The following is a 21,160-nucleotide window of genomic DNA, read 5'->3' as shown; positions in this document are numbered from 1 at the left end:
GTTATATAACATTGTTCACTGGTCATGTGAAAATATTAGTTAGCTCAGTGATACAGATCTTTCAATAATTCATTTTTTTCACACTTTGAAACTCTGTGGTTAAATAGAAATTTACCTTTTAACCATTTTTAAGTATATAATTTATTAGCATTAATTAAATACACAGAGGTGAGGGTTGTATAACCCTCCAACCCTCACCTCTATTTCCAAAACTTTTATCGTCTCAAACAGAAACTGTAACCATTAAGCAACAACTACTGATACTTTTTCCTCCGTCTACTGGGAACCTCTGATCTACTTTTTGTATCTGTGATTTTGCCCATTCTAAATATCTCATATAAGTGAAATTACATAATATTTTTCCTTTTGTGTCTGGCTTCTTTCACTTAGCAAAATGTTTTCAAGGTTCATCCATGTTAAAGGATATATCAGAACTTCATTCCTTTTTATAGCTAAATAATATTCCATTGTGTGTTTATACCACATTTTATTGATGGACATTTGGGTTATTGTCTCCTTTTGGCTAACTGAATTGCTATAATCAACATTGGCATACAAGTATCTAAGTTCCTACTTTCAATTTTGGAGGCATATACCTGAAGCAGAACTGTTACTATTGTCACATACTAATTCAATGTTTAGCCTTTAGAGGAACCACCAAACTGTTTCCACATGGTTACACCATTTCATATTCCCACCAGGAAAGCATGATGTTTCCAATTTTTCCACATCGTTGCTAACACTTGTTATTTTCTGTGAATGTGTGTTTTTTAAAAGTCATCCTAGCAAGTGTGAAGTGGTATCTCATTGTGGTTTCAGTTTGAATTTTTATAATGACTAATAATGTTGAACGTTTTTTCCACGCCCTTATTGGCCATTTGTGTATCTTCTTTGGAGAAATGTCTATTCAGATCCATTGCCCATTTTTTAACTGGGTTATTTGTCTTTTTGTTGTTAAGTTGTAGAGTTTTAAAAAATACATTCTGGATATTAAACCCTTAATTAGATGTATAATTTGAAAATGTTTCTTCCCATTTTGTAGGTTGTCTTTTTCATTTTCTTGATAATGTCCTTTGATGCACAAAAGTTTTAAATTCTGATGAAGCCTAATTTACCTATTTTTTTGTTGTTGTTGCTCAGCTTTTGTTCACATAGAATCCACTGCCAAATCCAAGGACATAAAGATTTACTCGTATATTTTCTTCTAAGAGTTTTATGGTTCTAGTTCTTATGTTAAGGTATTTCATTTTACACTATCAAAAAAATAATACTCATCAGTTCTATGAATGATGTCATTAATGAAGTCTTTAAAAATTGGGAAGCTGTCAAACTCACAGTGGGGATAGAAGATGTCCAGAATTCTAATTTTCACTTGAAATCTCAAATTTTATCATTGGCAACAAATACCGTCAATTGTTTTCCTTGAATAAACAGATTCTCTTAATTTATTTTTAAGAAAATGTCTGCCAAATACCCAAGTCTGGATACGCATAGTCCATATGTCAGTCATTCTTTCAAATAAAAATGGTGTTTCTTGGGGGAAAGAGTAGCTAGTTCATCTTGTACTCAAACAATTGTATGGGTGCTCCTCCTGGTCATTCCCATTATACTTACACAGAAGTGCTTTATGTGTACCTGCTATTTCATCATACAGAATATTAAAAAGACGTCTGCTCTAGAAATTTCATAAAATTAATAATTTTTACTGCTTCATCAAGGGCTATTATTTTTATTTTATCTTTTTTTGACACAAGGTCTCACTCTGTCACCCAGACTGGAGTGCAGTGGTACAATCATGGCTCACTGCAACCTTAGTCTCCCAAGCTCAGCTGATCCTTCCACCTCAGCCTCCTGGGTAGCTGAGACTACAGGTGCATGTGTGCCACCATACCTGACTAATTTTTTATATTTTTTAGTAGAGGTGAGGTTTTGCCATGTTGCCAGGCTCTTTTTAAATTTTTTATTTTTAGAAACAGGCCTCACTCTGTCACCCAGGTTGGAATGCAGTAGCTCAATCATAATTCACGATAACCTCAAACTTCTGGCAAAGCAGTCTTCTCACTTCAGTCCCCCAAGTAGCTAGGACTACAGGTATGCACCACCATGCCCAGCTAATTTTAAAATTTTTTGTAGAGACTGGGTCTCACTATGTTGCCCAGGCTAGTCTTGAACTCCTGGCCACAAGCCATTGTCCTGCTTCAGCCTTTCGGAGTGCATGGATTACAGGCATGAGTCACCGCACCTGGCCCTCAAACTATCTGGTTGTTGGGGTTTGTTTTTTGTTTTTAATTTAGAGATGGGGTATTTTTCTATCACCAGCAGGAGCAGAATGGCACCTTTTTAGCTAACTGCAGCCTCAAACTCCTGGGCCCAAACAATGCTCCCACCTCAGGCTTCCAAGCAGCTAGGACTACAGACGCATGCCCTCACACCTAGCTAATTTTAAAAAATTTTTTGTAGAGATGAGATCTTGCTATATTGCCTGGGCTGGTCTTGAATTTCTGGCCTCAAGCGATCCTCCCACCTTGGCCTCCCAAAGTGCTGGTATTATAGGCATAAGCCACCATTCCCAGCCCCTAGGACTATTCTTAAGTGAAACTGCCTTTTTCCCCCTTCAAATACATGGCAGTGACATGACAAAGTCATGCAGATGATATTACTGCTAGTACAGTTTGTTGTCACTGCCTCGATTCACGGTAAGTCACCATCAGTTTTGCCCAATATTAGTTTTATAAATGGCAATGCAGTAAACAAAGTACATAATATCTTAATATTATTATGAAAACAGTTTTGATATCAGAGACCACTGAGAGGGTCTTGGGGTCCATGGACCATACTTTAAGAACTGCTGTTTAAAATACATATACCTACTATAGGCCAGGCACGGTGGCTTACAGCTAATCTCAGCAGTTTCAGAGGCAGAGACAGGAGGATCACTTGAGGCTGAGAGTTAAAGAACAGCCTGGGCAACATAGTGAAAACTCATCTCTACAAAGAAAATATACATATATAAATATGTGTGTGTGTGTCTATATATATAGACACATATATATATATAGACACACACACACACACACACAATCAATCTCTCTCTCCCCTCTCCCCCCACCACTGTATACCTCCAACATTAAAAATACTTTAAAAACTGCTGTTGAAGGGTGTGACTTGATTATATATTTGAATACAAAAAGTCAAAATTGAAACAACCTTTTTTTTTTGACATGAATCTTGCTGTATTGACCAGACTGATCTTGAACTCCTAGGCTCAGTCTTCCCACCTCAGCCTGCCAAGTAGCTGGGACTACAGGTGTGCACCACTGCACTCAACAAATTAATCTCGTAGTTCTTCCCATTGGATTGGAATGAAATTTCCTCTGTGCACAGGCTGTGTTACATTAAGACAATTTTTTTCTTTTCTTTATGAGGCAGGGTCTTTACTCTGTTTCCCAGGCTTGAGTGCAGTGGCGCAATCACAGCTCACTGCAGTCTCAACCTCCTGGGCTCAAGCAGTCCTCACGCCTCAGCCTCTCAAGTAGCTGGGAATACTGGTACATGCCACTACATGTGGCTAATTTATTTTATTTTTTAGTTAAAACAATGTCCCACTATGTCGCCCAAGCTGGTCTCGAACTCCTGGGCTCAAGCAGTTCTCTCACCTTGGCCTCCCAAAGTGTTGGGATTACAGTCACGTGCCACTGCACATGGCATACTTTAAAAAATTTTAATATGTCATAGGCAAGAATTTTATAGTAATTTCTGTGTAGTAATAAAAAGGAAATCTATGTATTACTCATACATTGGATGTCATATGATTTCTTTACTATTCAACATAGAGAAACCATCGAGACTAGAGTAGCACCACCTGGCAGCAGATGTCTGTGATGGAATCTAGCAGAAGACAAATAGTTTCTTACCCAGTCTACTTTTTCTGGTGTTGGGCTTCAGAATCACCTAGGAAGGGCCGAGCACGGTGGCTCATTCCTGTAATCCTAGCATTTTGGGAGACTGAGGCTGGCAGATCACCTGAGGTCTGGAGTTTGAGACCAGCCTGGCCAACGTGGTAAAATCCCATCTCTACTAAAACTACAAAAAAAAAAAAAAAGAGAGAGCTGGGCATAGCAGTCCGTGCCTGTAATCCCAGCTACTTGGGAGACTGAGGCAGGAGAATCACTTGAACCTGGGAGATGGAGGTAGCAGTGAGTAGAGATTGCACCATTTCACTCCAGCCTGGACTACAAGAGCAAAACTGTCTCAAAGAACACACACACACACATCACCTAGGAAGCCTTTTAAGAGATAATACTTAAGCTTCATCACCACTACCACTACCAAAGATTCTGTTTTAGGAAGTCCAGCAATCTGGTTTTTTGTTCTATGGTTAACAAAGCTCTGCAATGATTGCGATGTGCAAACCAGCTTTGAGAATCTCTGACCTTTTAAAGGTAAGGTGAGAAAGCCTTGAATTTGAAGAAATTGTATCTGCAATCTGCTTCTAGGATCTCATTATAGAGAAAAGTGTTTTTAAAATTGTCAGGAAGGAAAACTTAATATTTAACCCTTTCTCCCTCCCAGAATTTGATCCTCCAGCTCCCTTTGTCACTCGCTTTTTGAACACAAGAGCAATGAAGGAAACCTTTAAGAGCTACATGGAATTGCTTGTTAGCATTGCCTTGGACCCTGACACAATGCAAGCCTTAGAGAAGAGCAATGGTACAGTCTTCTAAGTAGTTCTTTCTTGGTAGTACTTTCTGGAATTAAATAAATCTTGTTTGTTACATATTTGTATGTGGCTTGTCTAATATATACCTATAAATTGTGAGTTAAATACATAGCATCTTAATTCTATAAAATGGTTATATATTTTCATGCATTGTCTAAATATTTAAACTTTTATTGCTTTCTCCTCATGGGAAAATTGTAAAGCTACTAACCAGTTTCTTCCAATTCTAGAATCTAATCATCCTCATAGTTTACTAAGTATTGGTATTACATGGAAGGTCTGTATGTCAGTATATTCTATTTTCCAGTAATTGGAAAGATGAACCAGATAAAAGTGGCATAAAGATTAAAATCATATACTTGTATCTTTATTGGAAGATACATCATAGCAATTATTTTCTAATCAATTAGTATTAAACCAGTAAATGCACTGGGTTATACCAATTAACATACTCCTTTTAGTTATTTGAGAACTCTACATACTGTTTTCCATAGCAGTTGTACTAATTTATACTCTCACCAGCAGTCCCACTAACTAATTTACATTTTCACCAGCAGTCCCACTACTGAGTATCTACATAAAGGAAAATAAATCATACCAAAAAGACACCTGCACATGTATTATTGCAGCACAGTTCACAACTGTAAAGATATGGAATCAACCTATTCCATACCCACTTGTAAAGTGCCCATCAGCCTATGAATGGATAAAGAAAATGTAGTATATATATATCACAGAATACTATTCAGCCATAAAAAAGAGCAAAATAATGTCTTTTGCAGCAACTTGGGTAGAACTGGAGGCCATTATTCTAACTGAAGTAACTCAGGAATGGAGAACCAATATCGCATGTTCTCACTTATAAGTGGGAGCTAAGCTATGGGTACACAAAGGCAGAGACTCAGAAGGGGAGAGGGTGAGAAGGGGGTAAGGGATGAAAAACTACCTACTGGGGTACAATGTACACTACTTGGGTGATGGATGCACTAAAATCCCAGACTTCACCACTATACAGTTCATCCATGTAACCAAAACTACCAGTACCCCTAAAGCCGTTGAAATTTTTTAAAAGATTTTTTTAAAGAAAAAAATAAAAGGTATAGTAAGAATATGGCATTATATTCTTATGGAACTACCATTGTATCTTATGGAACTACCAATGGTCCATCCTTGCCAAAAATGTCATTATGCAGTGCATGACTATATACTGTTTTATTATGTTCACAGACTTAGACACATATTCTATTTTAGCCTTAAAGCAACTTAGCAATTTTGTGGATTAAGACAGGTTCAGAAAGGTTAAGTGACTTGCTTAAGGGCCAAAAACTTGAAAGTGGCAGAGAAATGATTAAAAGAAAAAGTCTTCTAATTTCTGGTACAGTGCTTTTCTTACCACATAATCAGAGACAGTAACCTGTATATCAGTCATTTTGGAGTCATGTGGAGCTGGAAGGGACTTTAGATATTACCCAGTCTAAAACATTTATTTTTGTAAACTAAAGTTCAAAAGAGATTAAAGTTAGAGAACAAGTTAGAGGTTGAAGAACCATGATTAAAACTCAGTTAATCCCAGGTCAGCATTTTTGCTATTAAATGTTAAATTCCTTGCATCATAAAATATGCTTCTCTTTGTAATAGTCATTTCTGGTTATATTTTGAAAGATTTTAAAAAATTGTTTATCAGTGTTCTCTGATTTTTCTCTTATATAAGGGGAGAAAATTATTTAACGTTATTAAGTTATAAATGTTTAAAACTTCTTTTTGTGGAATGTAAATATAGTATTAGAACAGATTTAATTACTAATAGAAAGACTATGTGAACAATCATTTTACTTAGCTGTGAAGTTTGTGACCTGGATTCTGGGGATTTTTTTTCAGAAATGTCATTAGAGGCAGTTAGTATTATAAAATATAATTACTATGCTGACAAATTAAGGAAGAGTCTAATAATCTAAAATGTTTAATGCTGCACCAAAACTAATTATATCCTAAAAGTGCTTTTCTTAATGAGGCTTAAAGTTCAGAGTGATAAAATTGAAAACCAAAAGCTTTGAATAGGAATCTTTGTCATAATTTTACTCTTCCCATTTTTTCTAAAATAACTATTTAGATTCATATTTTTGGTATTGAGTTTTGATCATTTTTCTTCCCCTACTTTTTCTATGCTTCAAATTAAAGTGACTTAATATCACTTGGTCATGTTTTGTTAGATCAGTTAGTATTTTGTACTATGATTGTTCAGAGGGTAAATGAGGTCTGTAGAAATTAGGCAGCTTGCCCACTGGTCACATAGCTGCCACATATCAGTTGTATTCTATTAAAATCCACTTCTGGTTTATCCAGCAGTTCTAGTTCAGCTAAAACCCAGGACTTTGGATCCTCATACAGTGTTCATCCCATCATCATACTGACCTGCCTCTTTCTCACTTGCTATTATAAATCTACTTTTCAAGTTAACCTTTGTTCAGAAAGCTTCATGTACAATGTTTTGCAATCAATATTTTACATATGCTAATGAATTTAGTGACCTTTGATATATGTTTTGAGAAAAAGTTTCATTTTTAAAAAAGTATTGATAGTTTATCCTGTTAAATTATGATGTTGTTTCAGATGAGCTACTTTTACCTCATATGAAAAAAATAGATGGCATGCTAAATGATAACCGAAAGAGACTTCTTTTGAATCTTCATTTGGATCAATCATTCAAGGTATTTCCTTCTGATGACTTATTAGCAAAACTCAATGGCAATCATAGTCTTAAGTATAATAGGAAGGAAAATTTATGAAAATCATTCACTTATAAAATTTTTCACCAAGAATTTGATTTTTATTCATTGTAAGTCCATTTAGTTTGTCTTTTGTGTTAATCATTTGCTTTTCTCCACTTAAATCCACTTTTTAGGCATTTATAATTATCTATTATAGCTTCTATAAAATAATTTCCAAATGTTCTCTGAAAGTATTTCCTTTAAACTACTGTATTTTAATCTTGTTTTTCTTATAACACTTTTCAAAATTTTCATGTTTCATCTATAATTAAAATTAGCTTTTCCTTAGCACAGTTATCAAAATTCCCCTTACTTCATTTATTCAGTATCAGAGGAAACAGTGATTTTTATAATGAAGGAGGGAATTAAATAATAGCAATAATAGTAAAACAAAACCTTACAATTTGTAGTTGCTATATAATAAAGTAAATTTTGCTGTGTTGTGTGCTGTTTAATATAATACCTCCCCAGCTCTGTCTAAGGCAGAATATTAACTGCCTCCCTGTAAACCATTTAACCTTATCTATCCACCCCACAGTCTTAGCAAAGTTCCCAGGCATCTAAAAGTTCCTGTGTTTCTTGAACACCAGCTGCAAGGTAACAAAGCAAATGGGCTCAAAACTGCAAAATGTGTTTCTTAAAATGCTACTTTTCAAATGTAAAGTGCATCACAAAACAAGTCACAAGTTAATTAACTGTTCTTTGTTCTGGCCTCTGTAAAACCTGCCTCCGGCTTTGTCATCCAAGTACCACCTAGATGCATAAAAGGGCACCCCATTTTCTTTGTCCTTTGCTCAAAATTAAAAAGCAATTCTGCTAAGCCGGTAATCACATTAAATAAAATCCTCCTGCAACCCCTGTCGGTTTCTCCAGATCTCTAATTTCTGGCTACAATAAAGGTAGGAAATATGTGTAATTCTGTTAATATATATCTTGTCAATATAAATTGGTTTTGGTGTTAGAAATATAGAAAAAAGCTAATCTAAACTTAGATAATTTATCATAGAAGTTACTTAAAGTTTAAAAATGTTCTAGCCTTTTTTTTTTTTTTTTTTTTTTGAGACAGAGTCTCACTCTGTTACCCAGGCTGCAGTGCAGTAGTACAACCTTGGTTCACTGCATCCTTTGCCTCCTGAGTTCAAGCAGTTCTCTGCCTCAGCCTCCTGAGTAGCTGGGACCACAGGTGTCCGCCACCACGCCTGGCTACTTTTTGTATTTTTAGTAGAGATGGGATTTCACTATGCTGGCCAGTCTGGTCTCGAACTCCTGACCTCAGATGATCCATCCACCTCAGCCTCCCAAAGTGTTGGGATTACAGGCGTGAGCCACCGTGCCCGGCTGAGCTTTTTTTTTTTTCAGTTGGAGAACAGGCGCACGAATTTATTAACATGCACATGGGAGAGAATCACAGAGTGATTACTCCCTAGCTTTATTCAAAGTAGAATATCACATTGAGAACCATTTGGTTATATCTACCTTGGGGAACATTTTTTAATTGATGGTAAAGATATTATACATTTGTTTAACTTTTTCACATCGCTATTTTATGTGAACTCCATGTAAAAGTAAATATTGACTTCAATTAGGTGAAAATGGAGGCCATTAGATTGAGTTCAAAATTAAATGACACTAAACTATCCTACTAGTCATCTATTCTTCACTGCCATGTACTTGCAGGAGGATAAAAAAAAATTAGAAGCTAGTACGAAATCCAGTACTAAGAATTTGGTCTCCTGACTTTTAGTCCAGTTTTTGTTTTTGAGATGGAGTCTTGTTCTGTCCCCAAGGCTGAAGTGCAGTGGTGTGATCGCGGCTTACTGCAATCTCCACCTCCTAAGTTCAAGAGTTTCTCCTGCCTCAGCCTACCAAGTAGCTGGGACCACAAGCGTGCACCACCTACATCCGGCTAATTTTTGCATATTCAGTAGAGACGGGGTTTCACCATGTTGGTCAGGCCGGTCTCGAACTCCTGACTTCAAGTGATCACCTGCTTCAGCCTTCCAAAATGCAGGGATTTACTGGCATGAGCCACAGCGCCTGGCCCTAGTCCAGTGTTTTCTACTTAACTGCTGCCTTCAAATAAATGAAATACCGTATTTTGTGGAGACAAAGGAACACTTTTAGATAGGTATTTTCTAAAGATTTACTAAATCTTAAAAATTACTAGGTTTGACTAGTCACTATAGAAATGTCAAACCAGTTCTCTAACGAGATTTCTAATTCTGTTATTAGTTATTAATTCTGATAATTGTCACATAAAGCAATTTGCATTTCTTTTTTTTTTTTTGAGACAGAGTCTCACTCTGTCTCCCAGGCTGGAGTGCTGTGGCGCCATCTCTACCCACTGCAACCTCTGCCTCTCCTGCCTCAGTCTCCGGAGTGGCTGGGATTACAGGTGCCCGCCACCACACCTGGCTAATTTTTGTAATTTAATAGAGATGGGCTTTCACCATGTTGGCCAGGCTGGTCTTGAACTCCTGACTTCAAGTGATCTGCCCGCCTCTGCTTCCCAAAGTGCTGGGATTACAGGTGTGAACCACCATGCCCAGCCTTAGCAATTTGCATTTCAAAGTCAGATTATATAATATTAAAAGTTAGAATGATTTGAAGTAAAACATTACAAATACTAGATTAAGAAAGATTTTCTGTTCTTTATAAATAATTAGTGTGCTTTATCTTGGTGATGTTAGGAGTCCTGAAGCCTTTTCAGGGTAATGATGTGTTCTCCCTTTTTCTGAAATCAGTGTACTTCAGATCATCTTAGGCATCTGTGGTCGTTGGAAAGATTTTGATTTTCTTCTTTCATCTCCACTGACTTAAAGTGTGTTGTTTCCAAATTTAGAATCTTTAGTCTTACTTCTATTTGTTGCAAATAGTAATTCTGGATCCAAAAACTGTCAAGTCTGTGCATGTTTTAAATGGAAAACACCAGAGTATAAGAGCACAAATAATCTGAGAAAGGAGTGAAGCTAGAATGTGATGGTAGCTCCCTCTGGTAGAAAATGCCAAAAGTGTTATTGTTTCTATCAAATGAAATTTAGTTCCCTCCTACACTTATACTAAGAAAAATTTTGGTTGCCTGTTTTTAAAAAGGTACCATTTTCATGGCCCCAATACCAGGTACTCGGAAACAATAGATGAGTTTGGAGAAGAGTGGCTTTAAAAGTTGTGACTGTTTATAAAACAGTTGAGCTTATCAAATGAGTACTGAATTCTGAATCATAAATATAATAGGAGGACTTCAACATTTTTAGTGTCAAAATAATAAATGATTAGGAGCTCAATTTAATTTTTATAAAGTCATAATCAAACTAGTTAAATGTAGCTACAAGTATCATTCAGTTATTGTTTGTAGCTTTTCAGTCAGGCAGGATGATTTGCCAAGTAGGTAAGGCCATAGATATGCCAATGGCTTTTTATTTTTATTTTTTTTTTTGAGACAGAGTCTTACTCTGTCACCCACTGCACTCTGGAGTGCAGTGGTATGATATTGGCTCATTGCAACCTCTGCCTCCTGGGTTCAAGCGATTCTCTTACCTCAGCCTCCTGAGTAGTTGGGATAACAGGTATGTACCACCACACCCATCTAATTTTTGTATTTTTAGTAGAGATGAGGTTTCGCCATGTTGGCCAGGCTGGTCTTGAACTCCTGGCCTCAAGCAATTTACCCGCCTTGGCCTCCCAGAGTGCTGGGATTATAGGTATGAGCCACTGTTCCTAGCCACCAATGACTTTTAAAGGATAGAGTGGAATTGGTTTTGCCACAGGACCACTGTCAAAAACCCATCATGCTTTGTTTTAGGATCTTATCTTACAAGTACTTGTTGGGCAGTCAAAATAAGCAAGAGAAGTAGTGAAGCCAGAGAAGCACTACAGTGCCACTTCTCTTCTGTCCTCATTTTCACCAGAGGCAGATGATTTCTTTATAGCAAGGCCCAGCCACGTTTCAGGGGGAGAGCAGTGGTTTCAGTGGTAGGGCTTTGGTGAAATATGTCTCTCTTTGTCCTTCCTTGAAGCCAGAGACACATTACTAGAAAGAACTCTCTGCCCTGTTCAGGGTTCCTAGTGTGGTGTGGTGTGCTGTTGCTTAAATAAGCAGGTCATAGAGTTGGCTCACATTCAAGGGATGGGGAAATATATTCCATATCCAATAGGAAGAGCTGCAAAGAACTTGTGACCATGTTTAACTCCCCTGTGTATGTATATGTATGTATATGTGTATATAAATATTTACCACATCCCATCAGTACACACACACCCCTCTGCAAACAGGTGTTTGTCCACACACACATGTCTAAATTTTAGATAGCTGTAAGTAGTTTAGGTTAGTTTTCTTTTGGTGTCAGTTATTTTGCTTCATTGTTTTACAGAATGCTTTGGAAAGTTTTCCTGAACTAACGATAATTACTCGAGATTCTAAAGCAAAGAGTGGAGGAACTTCTATTTCTAAAATCAAAATGAATGGCAAAGCTTATAATAAGAAAACTCTAAGGACTTCTAAAACAACCACTAAATCTGCACAAGTAAGTGTAATTGATTATTAATGTAACTATACCTTTTCCAATTGTTAATACAGTTTGCAACGTAAAACATTGAAACAAGCAAATATTTTACTATGTTGTCATTAAGTGTGAAGGTTTTTCAGGTAAGAATAAGCAGCTCTGGCCTGAGGCACAGGGATGCAGTGTTAATTATTTTTTTTCTGTAGCATAGCATCAGGCATATAATATGTGCTCACAAATTTATTAAATTAACTAATATGGAAGAAATCATCTCATGCTTGTGTTTATATATTTGTAGGTATTTTTTATGTTTTTTAACCCATTGGATCTCATGTAGTTTTTTTATTTTTTAAATTGTATATATTTATTATGTACAAAATGTTTTGAAATGTGTATACATTGTGAAATGGCTAATTCGAACCCATTAACATATCTAATACCTGTAATACAAGTATATTTATAATTGGATATGCAGGCACATAGATAAGTGAGTGTGCACAACACATTTCATAAAAAGATGAAATGTTTATTTCATATCTGCAAAGTCATTAAAATTGGAATTTGCTCATTTTCAAACATAGTATAAATTGTTATAACCTTTTCAGAAAACAGTTTGTCAGCATACCAACTTCACAGCAAAAATGTATTCAGGACTGAGCACAATGGCTCCCAGCACTTCGGGAGGCTGAGACTGGAGGATCACTTGAGCCCAGGTGTTCAAGACCAGCCTTGGCAACAAAGCAAGGCCCCATGTCTACCCTGGAGGGAGAAAAAAAAATTAGCCAGGCATGTTGCCATGTACCTGTAGTCCTAGCTACTTGTGAAGCTGAGTGGGAGGATCGCTTGAGCCTGGGAAGTTGAGACTGCAGTGAGCCGTGATTGCACCCCTGCACTCCAGCCTGGGTGACAGAATGAGATATTGTCACGAAAAATAAAAATAAAAATTGCACCCCTGCAGTCCAGTCCAGATGACAGAATGAGACATTGTCTAAAAATATATGTATATATATATTCCATAGAAACAGATTTACAAATGCATAAAAATACATGCCTTTGCTCATTGTAGAATTGTTTATAAGAGCAATCCAATTATTGCTGTTTGTTAAATAGCCACCAGTGTGAGGTTGGTTAAATAAAGAGCCACCTAATGTCATACTATATGCTTTTTATAAAGAGATAGATTTGTTCATTCTTTGAAAAAAAAATTCGAGTGTCAACAGTATGCCACATACAGCTGTAAGTACTAGAGATACAACAGTGAAAACTGGTTAAAAGTCCCTACCCTCATATAGTTTATATTTGGGGAGGATGGGGAGGGACAGCTATATGTACTAAATGAAAAAATAGCCAATTTTTAGTTAGGTCAAAAAACAAGTTGGAAGAAAGAAGAAAAGTTGCTGGACAATACGTATAGTATGATTCCCTTCTCATTACAAAAGTAGTGTCATTAACATGTTATACCTAGGGGGCAAACATTAAAAAATATATAACATGCCATTAACCTTGTTTAGCTCTGAAGCAGATTATAAGGAGCTTTTATTTTATAAATCATGTCATATGTTTATTGTTTAAATTTTCCTATAATGCTTAAGTTTCAATAATACTATTTATATTCAGGATAAATAAGATTTTAAAATATAATCTAAGTTTTTATTTTAAATAAGTCTCTCCATATTAACACAAGTTAATACCTACCCATATAAGTCATTTTTAACATTGCCATTGAGACTTTATTTTCCTCAAAGTGTTCTTACTCAGATACTCCATGAAATCTATCTATAAACTTTTTTCTTTTTATAGGAGTTTGCTGTCGATCCAGAGAAAATACAGTTGTATTCTTTATATCATTCACTCCATCATTATAAATATCATGTTTATCTGATATGTAAGGATGAGGTAATTTCTTCTCATTTATTTAAAAAAGAAATGTATGTTTTTCAGAATATTAAGGAGATTCTAGCTATAGTATTTTTGAATGTTTTAAAGAGAATTGTGAAATACCATGTGTGTATATATTTTGCCTATGTATTCTGTAAATAATGACTCGATGATTTGTCGTTCTGAGTCTCTCTGCTATGTTTTGTGCTCAGATTTACCTGAGCCTCACTACCTCCTATAGGAGCTATAGTTGGTAACGTTTGGAAGCTGCTGGTGCTTGCTTTACATCGCCATAATAAATGATGTGTTATTGCATTTTGTTCTCTCACAGTGTATAATGATGTTGCTTTAATTCACTTCAGTCACTGCTTTGATATCTCACTGCCTTACTTATTATTTAGAATGGCCTTATCTCACTTAGTTGCAGAGAAATGGGGTTTTGTGCCTTGGCATGAAAAACTGAAAGTTAAAATATAATTGTAGCTTTTACATTGTTCAGAAATTATACATGACAAAATATCACCTCATGGATGGGATATAATAAGCATTAATTTCCACAGACAGGTTAAAGGGTTGTAGACAATACTACCTTATTTGACCAGCACTGTCACTTCTTTTAATTAAAAAGGGTTAAGTTGGCCCAAGGCTTTATCTAATGTGTTTGACCGTACTCTGGTATGGAAAGATGCTCATAAATCTAACGTTTATATAGCAAAGGAGAAAGCAAAGATGGTGATGCAAAATAGGTTGACTATTTTTGCAATGCTCTAAAATGGAGAATCGGCTCCAAAATTTGTCATTTGGTTCTAACACAATTGGAAGAAATAGAGAAAGTTTGAAGTACTTTTTCTAGCCTTCCTTTCTGCCCCCTTGGAGCCAAAGATGAAAGGATTAGATGTCACCCAGATTTATGTGAAATCATCATTCTCCATGGATGGGATTAAGAAAAAATAAAATATCAGTACTTGCAGGTGAACTTAAGTATGAAGTGATAAGTACAAGCTAATATGGCAATTTTCTTTTTTTTAGATTTCTTCGGTGCAGAAAAAAAATGAAGATTTAGGACAGGAGGAAATTGTTCAACTTTGTATGAAAAATGTAAAATGGGTAGAGGACCTCTTTGAAAAATTTGGAGAACTTCTAAATCATGTACAGCAGAAGTGTTCCTAACTTTTCCACAAAAGTCCCATCTTTTTTATAGCACTAATGAAATGGCAGATATGGGGTGGTCAAAGATAATCAGCTGTCAAGTAGTGGTCTTCTGCAGGCCGGCCACTTCCATCATGGAACTGTCATCGCCACCTCTGCTGAAGGACAGTGGTGCTACCTTTAGGAAGGAAGTCAGTCCTCTGGAAATGAACCTAAGTCCCACCACATTTTTACCTAATGAATGATTTTTCTATATTGTAAACCATTGGGTAACTTGAGTTTTATTTTCAGAAACATTTTTTGACAAATGATGAAGCATGCACTAAGTATAATTTTTCTTTATTGCTAGAGAAATAACACTTAAAGTAACGAGTATTTTTTTTTTCTGACTCTGGCTAAATACCAGAATGACAGAGAAGTGGCAGAAAGCATATGTCTGTACTCATATCTGGCCACAAAACCAGAAATATTGTACATTATGTAAACAGGTCTGCTGTGATGTGACATTCTGTATAAGAATATCATCAATTTAAAATATAAAATTTGGAAACTTCTGCTTTACAGACTTCTTTTACTCTTAACATGTTCAGGAAACTGGATGTGGAATTGGTGCAATTCTCTGACTGCTTTTTGTGTCAAATTATATTGTGATAAAAAAACAATGACATACTATTTTCCCTATTGCAAAGAAAAGTATTTTCATTTATACTGTGTTTTTTCCTTTGGAAATTTTCAATTGTACATTTTATTTCACTAATAGTTGTATTTTTCACAAGGAAAATGTTGTGGTTATAATTATGTTGGATATATCTCTACAACACCTTTTGTTACTTTCAGTAAATCTTATTTAGTTATATGTTGAATTTCTATTGTGAATTCTATCTTGAGGTAACCATTTTTGTTCATACAGATTTGCTTCAGTGTTATCCAGAATATGCATTCAGTGCTAGAATTAGTTTACCTTTATAAATAGTGCTGTGTTTAACACTGCAGTAATTTTCTAATTCATAAAATAAACTTCTTACTAAACTAGCACTTGATTAACTTGTCGACGTAAAAATCTAACTACATTTACATTTTGAAGAATAAAACTGATAATTAGACTATTTGCAGTGTTAAACACAGCTTCCTTAACTCTTAGAACTGGAAGTTGTAGAGCTCTCCTTTTGGTGCCTTTCCAACCTTTATACACACTATTGTAGCTTTCTTAGGTTTGATAGGTAGCATTTCATGTAGTTTAGCTGAGACAGTGAATGTATTAGGTTCAACATGACCTTGTGTTTTATTTGCATTTGCCAACAGGATGCCTTATTTGTTTGAGAAAAAGATTTACTAGTGTCATTCTAAACTATCTCCTTTTTTAGGATTCTAAAGAAGTTAATCATCATCCTTTTGTTTATTTTACCACCATTTAGTGCCTTAAATCCTATCAAGAAAGCAGTGTTACTGCTTAATGCCCAAATAAGACACATGGCTATTGCTATTGTCTTGATTTTGAATTAACAGGCCAACTTTTTATACTTAAAACCTCAGTATACTGGCAAAGAATTGAAAATAATGTGACTCGATTTGAGAATAAACATTGTAGCTTTGGGTGAAAAATGAGGATTTGAGTTAAGCTTACATATTTATTTCTGATGGTTATCTTATTAAAAGCAATAATCCTTAATACTGTACTTGCCATTAGACTAGGTACTCAGTAATAGAAGTTTCTCTCAAGGGTTAAATGTTCTATTTTTGAAAGTTTTAAAAAACCTGTTTGGGTGGTTTATTTTGAAAACAAAAGTAACCTATTAGATTCATTTTTGCCTAACTCATATGAGAGACGCAGAGTGTCAACGGTGGGAGCATCATAAAATGAATTTTCCAAGTGAAGAAGAGTAGGAAGCAGCCGTATTTCTTTCTGATAGTATTGACTCTGGGTAGAATTGATGTCTTTCATTTCCAAAGTGCAGAGTAGGGAACTACATCTCCTAATGTAGCATTGTAAATATATATCTTTATATTACTCTTCCAGCTTACGTTCCTGAGTCATTGATAATTTAAGTATTTTTAAAAGCCACCTTACATTTAGGTAGCTCTTGGAGTGAATGTTTGAATTCACTAGCCACATTTTCTTCATGATATGCCTCATGGCAAACAAAGATATCTCTTTAAGGTTAATTTTATGTTTCCCATAGAAAATAACCCATTTCCTTTTGCACTGCAGTTGCCCTCAAACTGCTTACAGTTGTATTCATTTTAGTACAACAAAGGTTTTTACAATATGGGAGGCCAAGTCTATGATACTGCCTCAAAGAGACCCTATTGTTTAGCTGCATCATGTTCTCTCATTTGATCCATAGAGCATAGGCAAAGACATCAACCTCAGGCCTTAGAGAAAAATGGAAATGTTATTATGACAACCATTCATGAGTTATCGCTTTGTATGAATTTAATACAGTCATGCGTTGCTTAACAACAGGGATACATTCTGAGAAATGCATTGTTAGGCAATTCCGTTGTGCAAACATCATAGTGTACACACCTAGATGGCATAGCCTACAACGTACCCAGGCTATATAGTAAACCTGTACAGCATGTTACTGTACTGAATACTGTAGGCAGTTGTAACACAATGGTATTTGTGTATTTAGACATAGAAAAGGGACAGTAAGAATATGGTATTATAATCTTATGGGATCACTGTCAAATATGTGGTCTTTGACTAAAAAGTTGTTCTGCAGCGCATGACTATAAATACCTAGCTGGTTAGCATTTACATTCCTTGCCAGGGAATTTGAAATTTATAATAGAGAAATAACTTTAGGTGTTAGGTAGAGTTGAAGAGGTAAAGCACATGTTGCCACAACCCAGGAAAGTATTTTTAAGAAAGATTGGATTTTCCTACCTTTAGAGATCTAAAAATAATTTAATATAAAAAAATCAGTTTGTGTTGGTGTTTATTACTAGTTCAGATGAGTGGCTGCTGAAGTCATAAATGTATAATGATTTATGAATTAGCACAGTAAGTTGACACCAGAAACTGCCCATTTCTGTATCACACTATCAAACAGGAAACATTGGTAAGATGGGGGGAACAAAATCTTATTTTAAAATGGCTTATAAAGTTTTCAGATTACTTTGAAAATTCTAAATTTCTGTTTCTAAAACTTGAAAATACATAGATGGACTCATAGATTAAGATTGTTTTCAAAGCTTTCCTCACATTTTTAAAGTATAATTTTCCTTTTAATATACATATTTATTTTCTTTAAAGCAGCTATATCCCAACCCATGACTTTGGAGATACACCTATAAAACCAGTATAACAGCAGGATTATTGAAGCAGCTTTCTCAAATGTTGCTTCAGATGTGCAAGTTGCAACTTTTATTGTATTTATAGAATACAATTTTTGTTTTAAACTGTGTTTCAATCAATTCTCCAAGATGCTTTTCATATAGAGTGAAATGTCCCAGGATAACTGCTTCTGTGTCAGTTGCATTTGACGCATAACTGCACAAATGAACAGTGTATACTCTTGGTTGTGCATTAACTTACGTGTACAAGTTTTGGCATCTATGTTCACAAATGCATGTGTTAGCAAATCACCTTTATTTATAAGTGACAATAATTGAAGTTAAGACTATAAAGAAACCTGCATTTGTAGTCCAGCGTTTTCATTTGGTCCATAACACAATGTATGGAAATGTGAAAGACAATTTTGTACATTTGTTTGTTACTAACTCAGATCATTAAAATGAAAACAACTTTTTAAACAAGAAAATCAGAATGTTTGGGTGTTTTGTTTGTTTTTAAGAATTGAAAACAGGTATCATATAGCCAAAATCATCATGTTACAGATTCCTCAAACAACCTAAACAAAGTTATTAGTTACAAATGGTATAGGGCCCACCCATTTTCTCAGATTATTTTAAGTCAGTATTTGATGAATTATACATCCTTAGCTGACAATTGCAGAATATAAAATTTAAGAGTTTCTGTTTTAAGATACAACTCTTGTAGTCCTTTCCACCTATAAAGAGTTATAAATCGCCAGATACAGTGGCTCACGCCTGTAATCCCAGCCCTTTGGGAGGCCAAGGTGGGCAGATCACAAGATCAGGAAATCAACACTATCCTGGCCAACATGGTGAAACCCCATCTCTACTAAAAATATAAAAATTGGCTGGGCATGGTGGCTCGTGCCTATAGTCCCAGCTACTCGGGAGGCTGTGGCAGGAGAATCGCTTGAACCAGGGAGTTGGAGGTTGCAGTGAGCTGAGATCTTGCCACTGCACTTTAGCCTGCCTGGCAACAGAACGAGACTCCATCTCAAAAAAAAAAAGTTTTAAGTCCATTAACTTGTAAATCCGTTAAATTATCCTAGTTTTATTTGAAAACAGTGCACAGCTCGAAGTAATTGATAATATCAAGGTATTTCTGTCATCTCTATATACTACTGAGTAGGTAAAAAAAAAAAAAAAGTGGAATCTTGGGCCAGGGGCCATTTTGGAAGCATCTGGCCAAGCTCCACTTCCTGTCCGAATATGGAGAAGGTAAAAGGCAAGGAGGGGACCTCCACAGAGAAGGCGAGGGAAGAGGATCAGCAGGCTTCTAATCAACCAAACACGATTGCTTTGCCGGGAACATCAGCAAAGGGGGTAACCAAAGGAAAAGTATCTGTCAAAAGTGACAAAGTGCTCTGCCCTAAGAAGAAGGCAGACTATGATAACCCTAGACCTCAGAAGAAGATACCAATCCCTCCCTTACCCTCTAAAGTGCCACCTGATAATCTGATTCACCGGGACATCGTGCGGACCTGGTGTCAGCAATTAAAGCTGAGCACCAGAGGCCAGAAACTGGATGCATATAAGCGCTTGTGTGCCTTTGCTTACCCAAACCAAAAGGATTTCCCTAGCACAGCAAAAGAGGTCAAAGTCTGGAAGTCATTGCAAAATAAATTAAAGGTGGAAAAAGGGAAAGCGTGCCTGCAGAGTTCTGGGACACGGCCTCCTCAAGTGGCCCTTCCCCCTGCGGAAGGGCTGCCTGCTCTGGAAGGGCCCCCTGCTCTTGAGGGACTTAATACAGTTGTGGTGACAACTTCTGCCCCAGAGGCTGTGCTGGCCTCCTGGGCAAGAATTTCAGCCAGGGCAAGGATGCCAGAGGCAGTGGAATCTCCACAAGAAGCCAGTGGTGTCAGGTGGTGTGTGGTCCATGGGAAAAGTCTTCCTGCAGATGCAGATGGTTGGGTGCACCCGCAGTTTCATGCTGGTCAAGCCTGGGTTCCAGAAAAGCAAGAAGGGAGAGTGAGTGCGCTCTTCCTGCTTCCTGCCTCCAGTTTTCCACCCCTGCATCTTGAAGACAATATGTTGTGCCCCAAATGTGTTCACAGGAACAAGGTATTAATAAAAAGCCTCCAATGGGAATAGAATATCAGGAAAAAGGCCATATCTATGGTAATTAATGGCAGAAAGGCTGGAGAGTCGGATTCCGTGGTGCTGCTGGCAGGTGAACTTGATCCTCTCCATACCTGCTTACGGGCCATGCAGATTGCTGGGGTGGCAGATCTTAGCCTAAGACCCCTAGCAGTGCCTGTTGCTTTGTGAGTAGAGATAAGATAGACTCTTGCATTTAAAAATGGAAAAACATTTCACAAATTACCATACATTGTAGTTAATATGTAGAAAAACTTATTCATACTACCTTTCTAAAATAGAGAAGACTTCAGCAGCTGTTTTGTTTTGTTCTGTTTTATAATTTTTTTTTTTTTGAGACAGTATCTCGCTCTGTTGTCCAGGCTGGTGTGCAGTGGTGCGATCTCAGTTCGGTGCAAACTCCACCTCCTGAGCTCAAGTGATTCTCCTGCCTCAGCCTCCTGGGTAGCTGGGGTTACAGGCGCCTGCCGCCATACCCAGCTATTTTTTATTTTTTATTTTTAGTAGAGATGGGGTTTCACCTTGTTGACCAGGCTGGTTTCAAACTCCTGGCCTTGAGTGATCCACCTACCTCAGCCTCCCAAAGTGCTGGGATTACGCGCATGAGCCACTGTGCCTGTTTTCAGCAGCTCTTTTAAGTGAGAACTTCTTCAGCTGAGCATTGAAAGGAGTTGAGTAAAACAGTAGTTTGTTCCTTGGCTCAATTTTTCCTCCTCTGGACACTG

General features: G+C 36.5%; 2 protein-coding genes across 3 annotated transcripts in view; both read left to right on the top strand.

Moving 5' to 3' along the window:
- Nucleotides 1-15,038, top strand: part of QSER1 (glutamine and serine rich 1) — an 83,227-nt gene extending 68,189 nt beyond the window's left edge. The window contains exons 9-13 of one of the 2 annotated variants that reach the window (XM_064365048.1): nucleotides 4,573-4,710; nucleotides 7,331-7,428; nucleotides 11,859-12,011; nucleotides 13,791-13,886; nucleotides 14,898-15,038. In XM_064365048.1, coding sequence (XP_064221118.1) covers nucleotides 4,573-4,710; nucleotides 7,331-7,428; nucleotides 11,859-12,011; nucleotides 13,791-13,886; nucleotides 14,898-15,038 — 626 coding nt within the window. Of the gene's footprint in view, nucleotides 1-4,572; nucleotides 4,711-7,330; nucleotides 7,429-11,858; nucleotides 12,012-13,790; nucleotides 14,100-14,897 lie in introns of those variants that run through there. The other variant, XM_064365047.1, reaches the window with a different exon arrangement.
- Nucleotides 15,039-19,222: 4,184 nt separating this feature from the next.
- Nucleotides 19,223-20,660, top strand: LOC105717251 (developmental pluripotency-associated protein 4-like). The gene has a single exon (XM_064365049.1). It carries the CDS (start codon nucleotides 19,548-19,550, stop codon nucleotides 20,427-20,429), a length of 882 nt encoding a protein of 293 aa, XP_064221119.1. The 5' UTR covers nucleotides 19,223-19,547; the 3' UTR covers nucleotides 20,430-20,660.
- Nucleotides 20,661-21,160: the final 500 nt, after the last annotated feature.

This window comes from Aotus nancymaae, unplaced genomic scaffold, assembly GCF_030222135.1.
Source record: "Aotus nancymaae isolate 86718 unplaced genomic scaffold, 86718_ANA_hifiasm-v0.15.2.pri h1tg000059l, whole genome shotgun sequence".
In the NCBI taxonomy this organism is placed as follows: domain Eukaryota; kingdom Metazoa; phylum Chordata; class Mammalia; order Primates; family Aotidae; genus Aotus; species Aotus nancymaae.
Note: the sequence above shows the minus strand (reverse complement) of the source record. Positions and strands in the feature narration are given on the sequence as shown.

Excerpts from the sequence above, each read along its gene's own strand:
- LOC105717251 (XM_064365049.1), top strand. The coding sequence starts at position 19,548 with ATGGAGAAGGTAAAAGGCAAGGAGGGGACCTCCACAGAGAAGGCGAGG.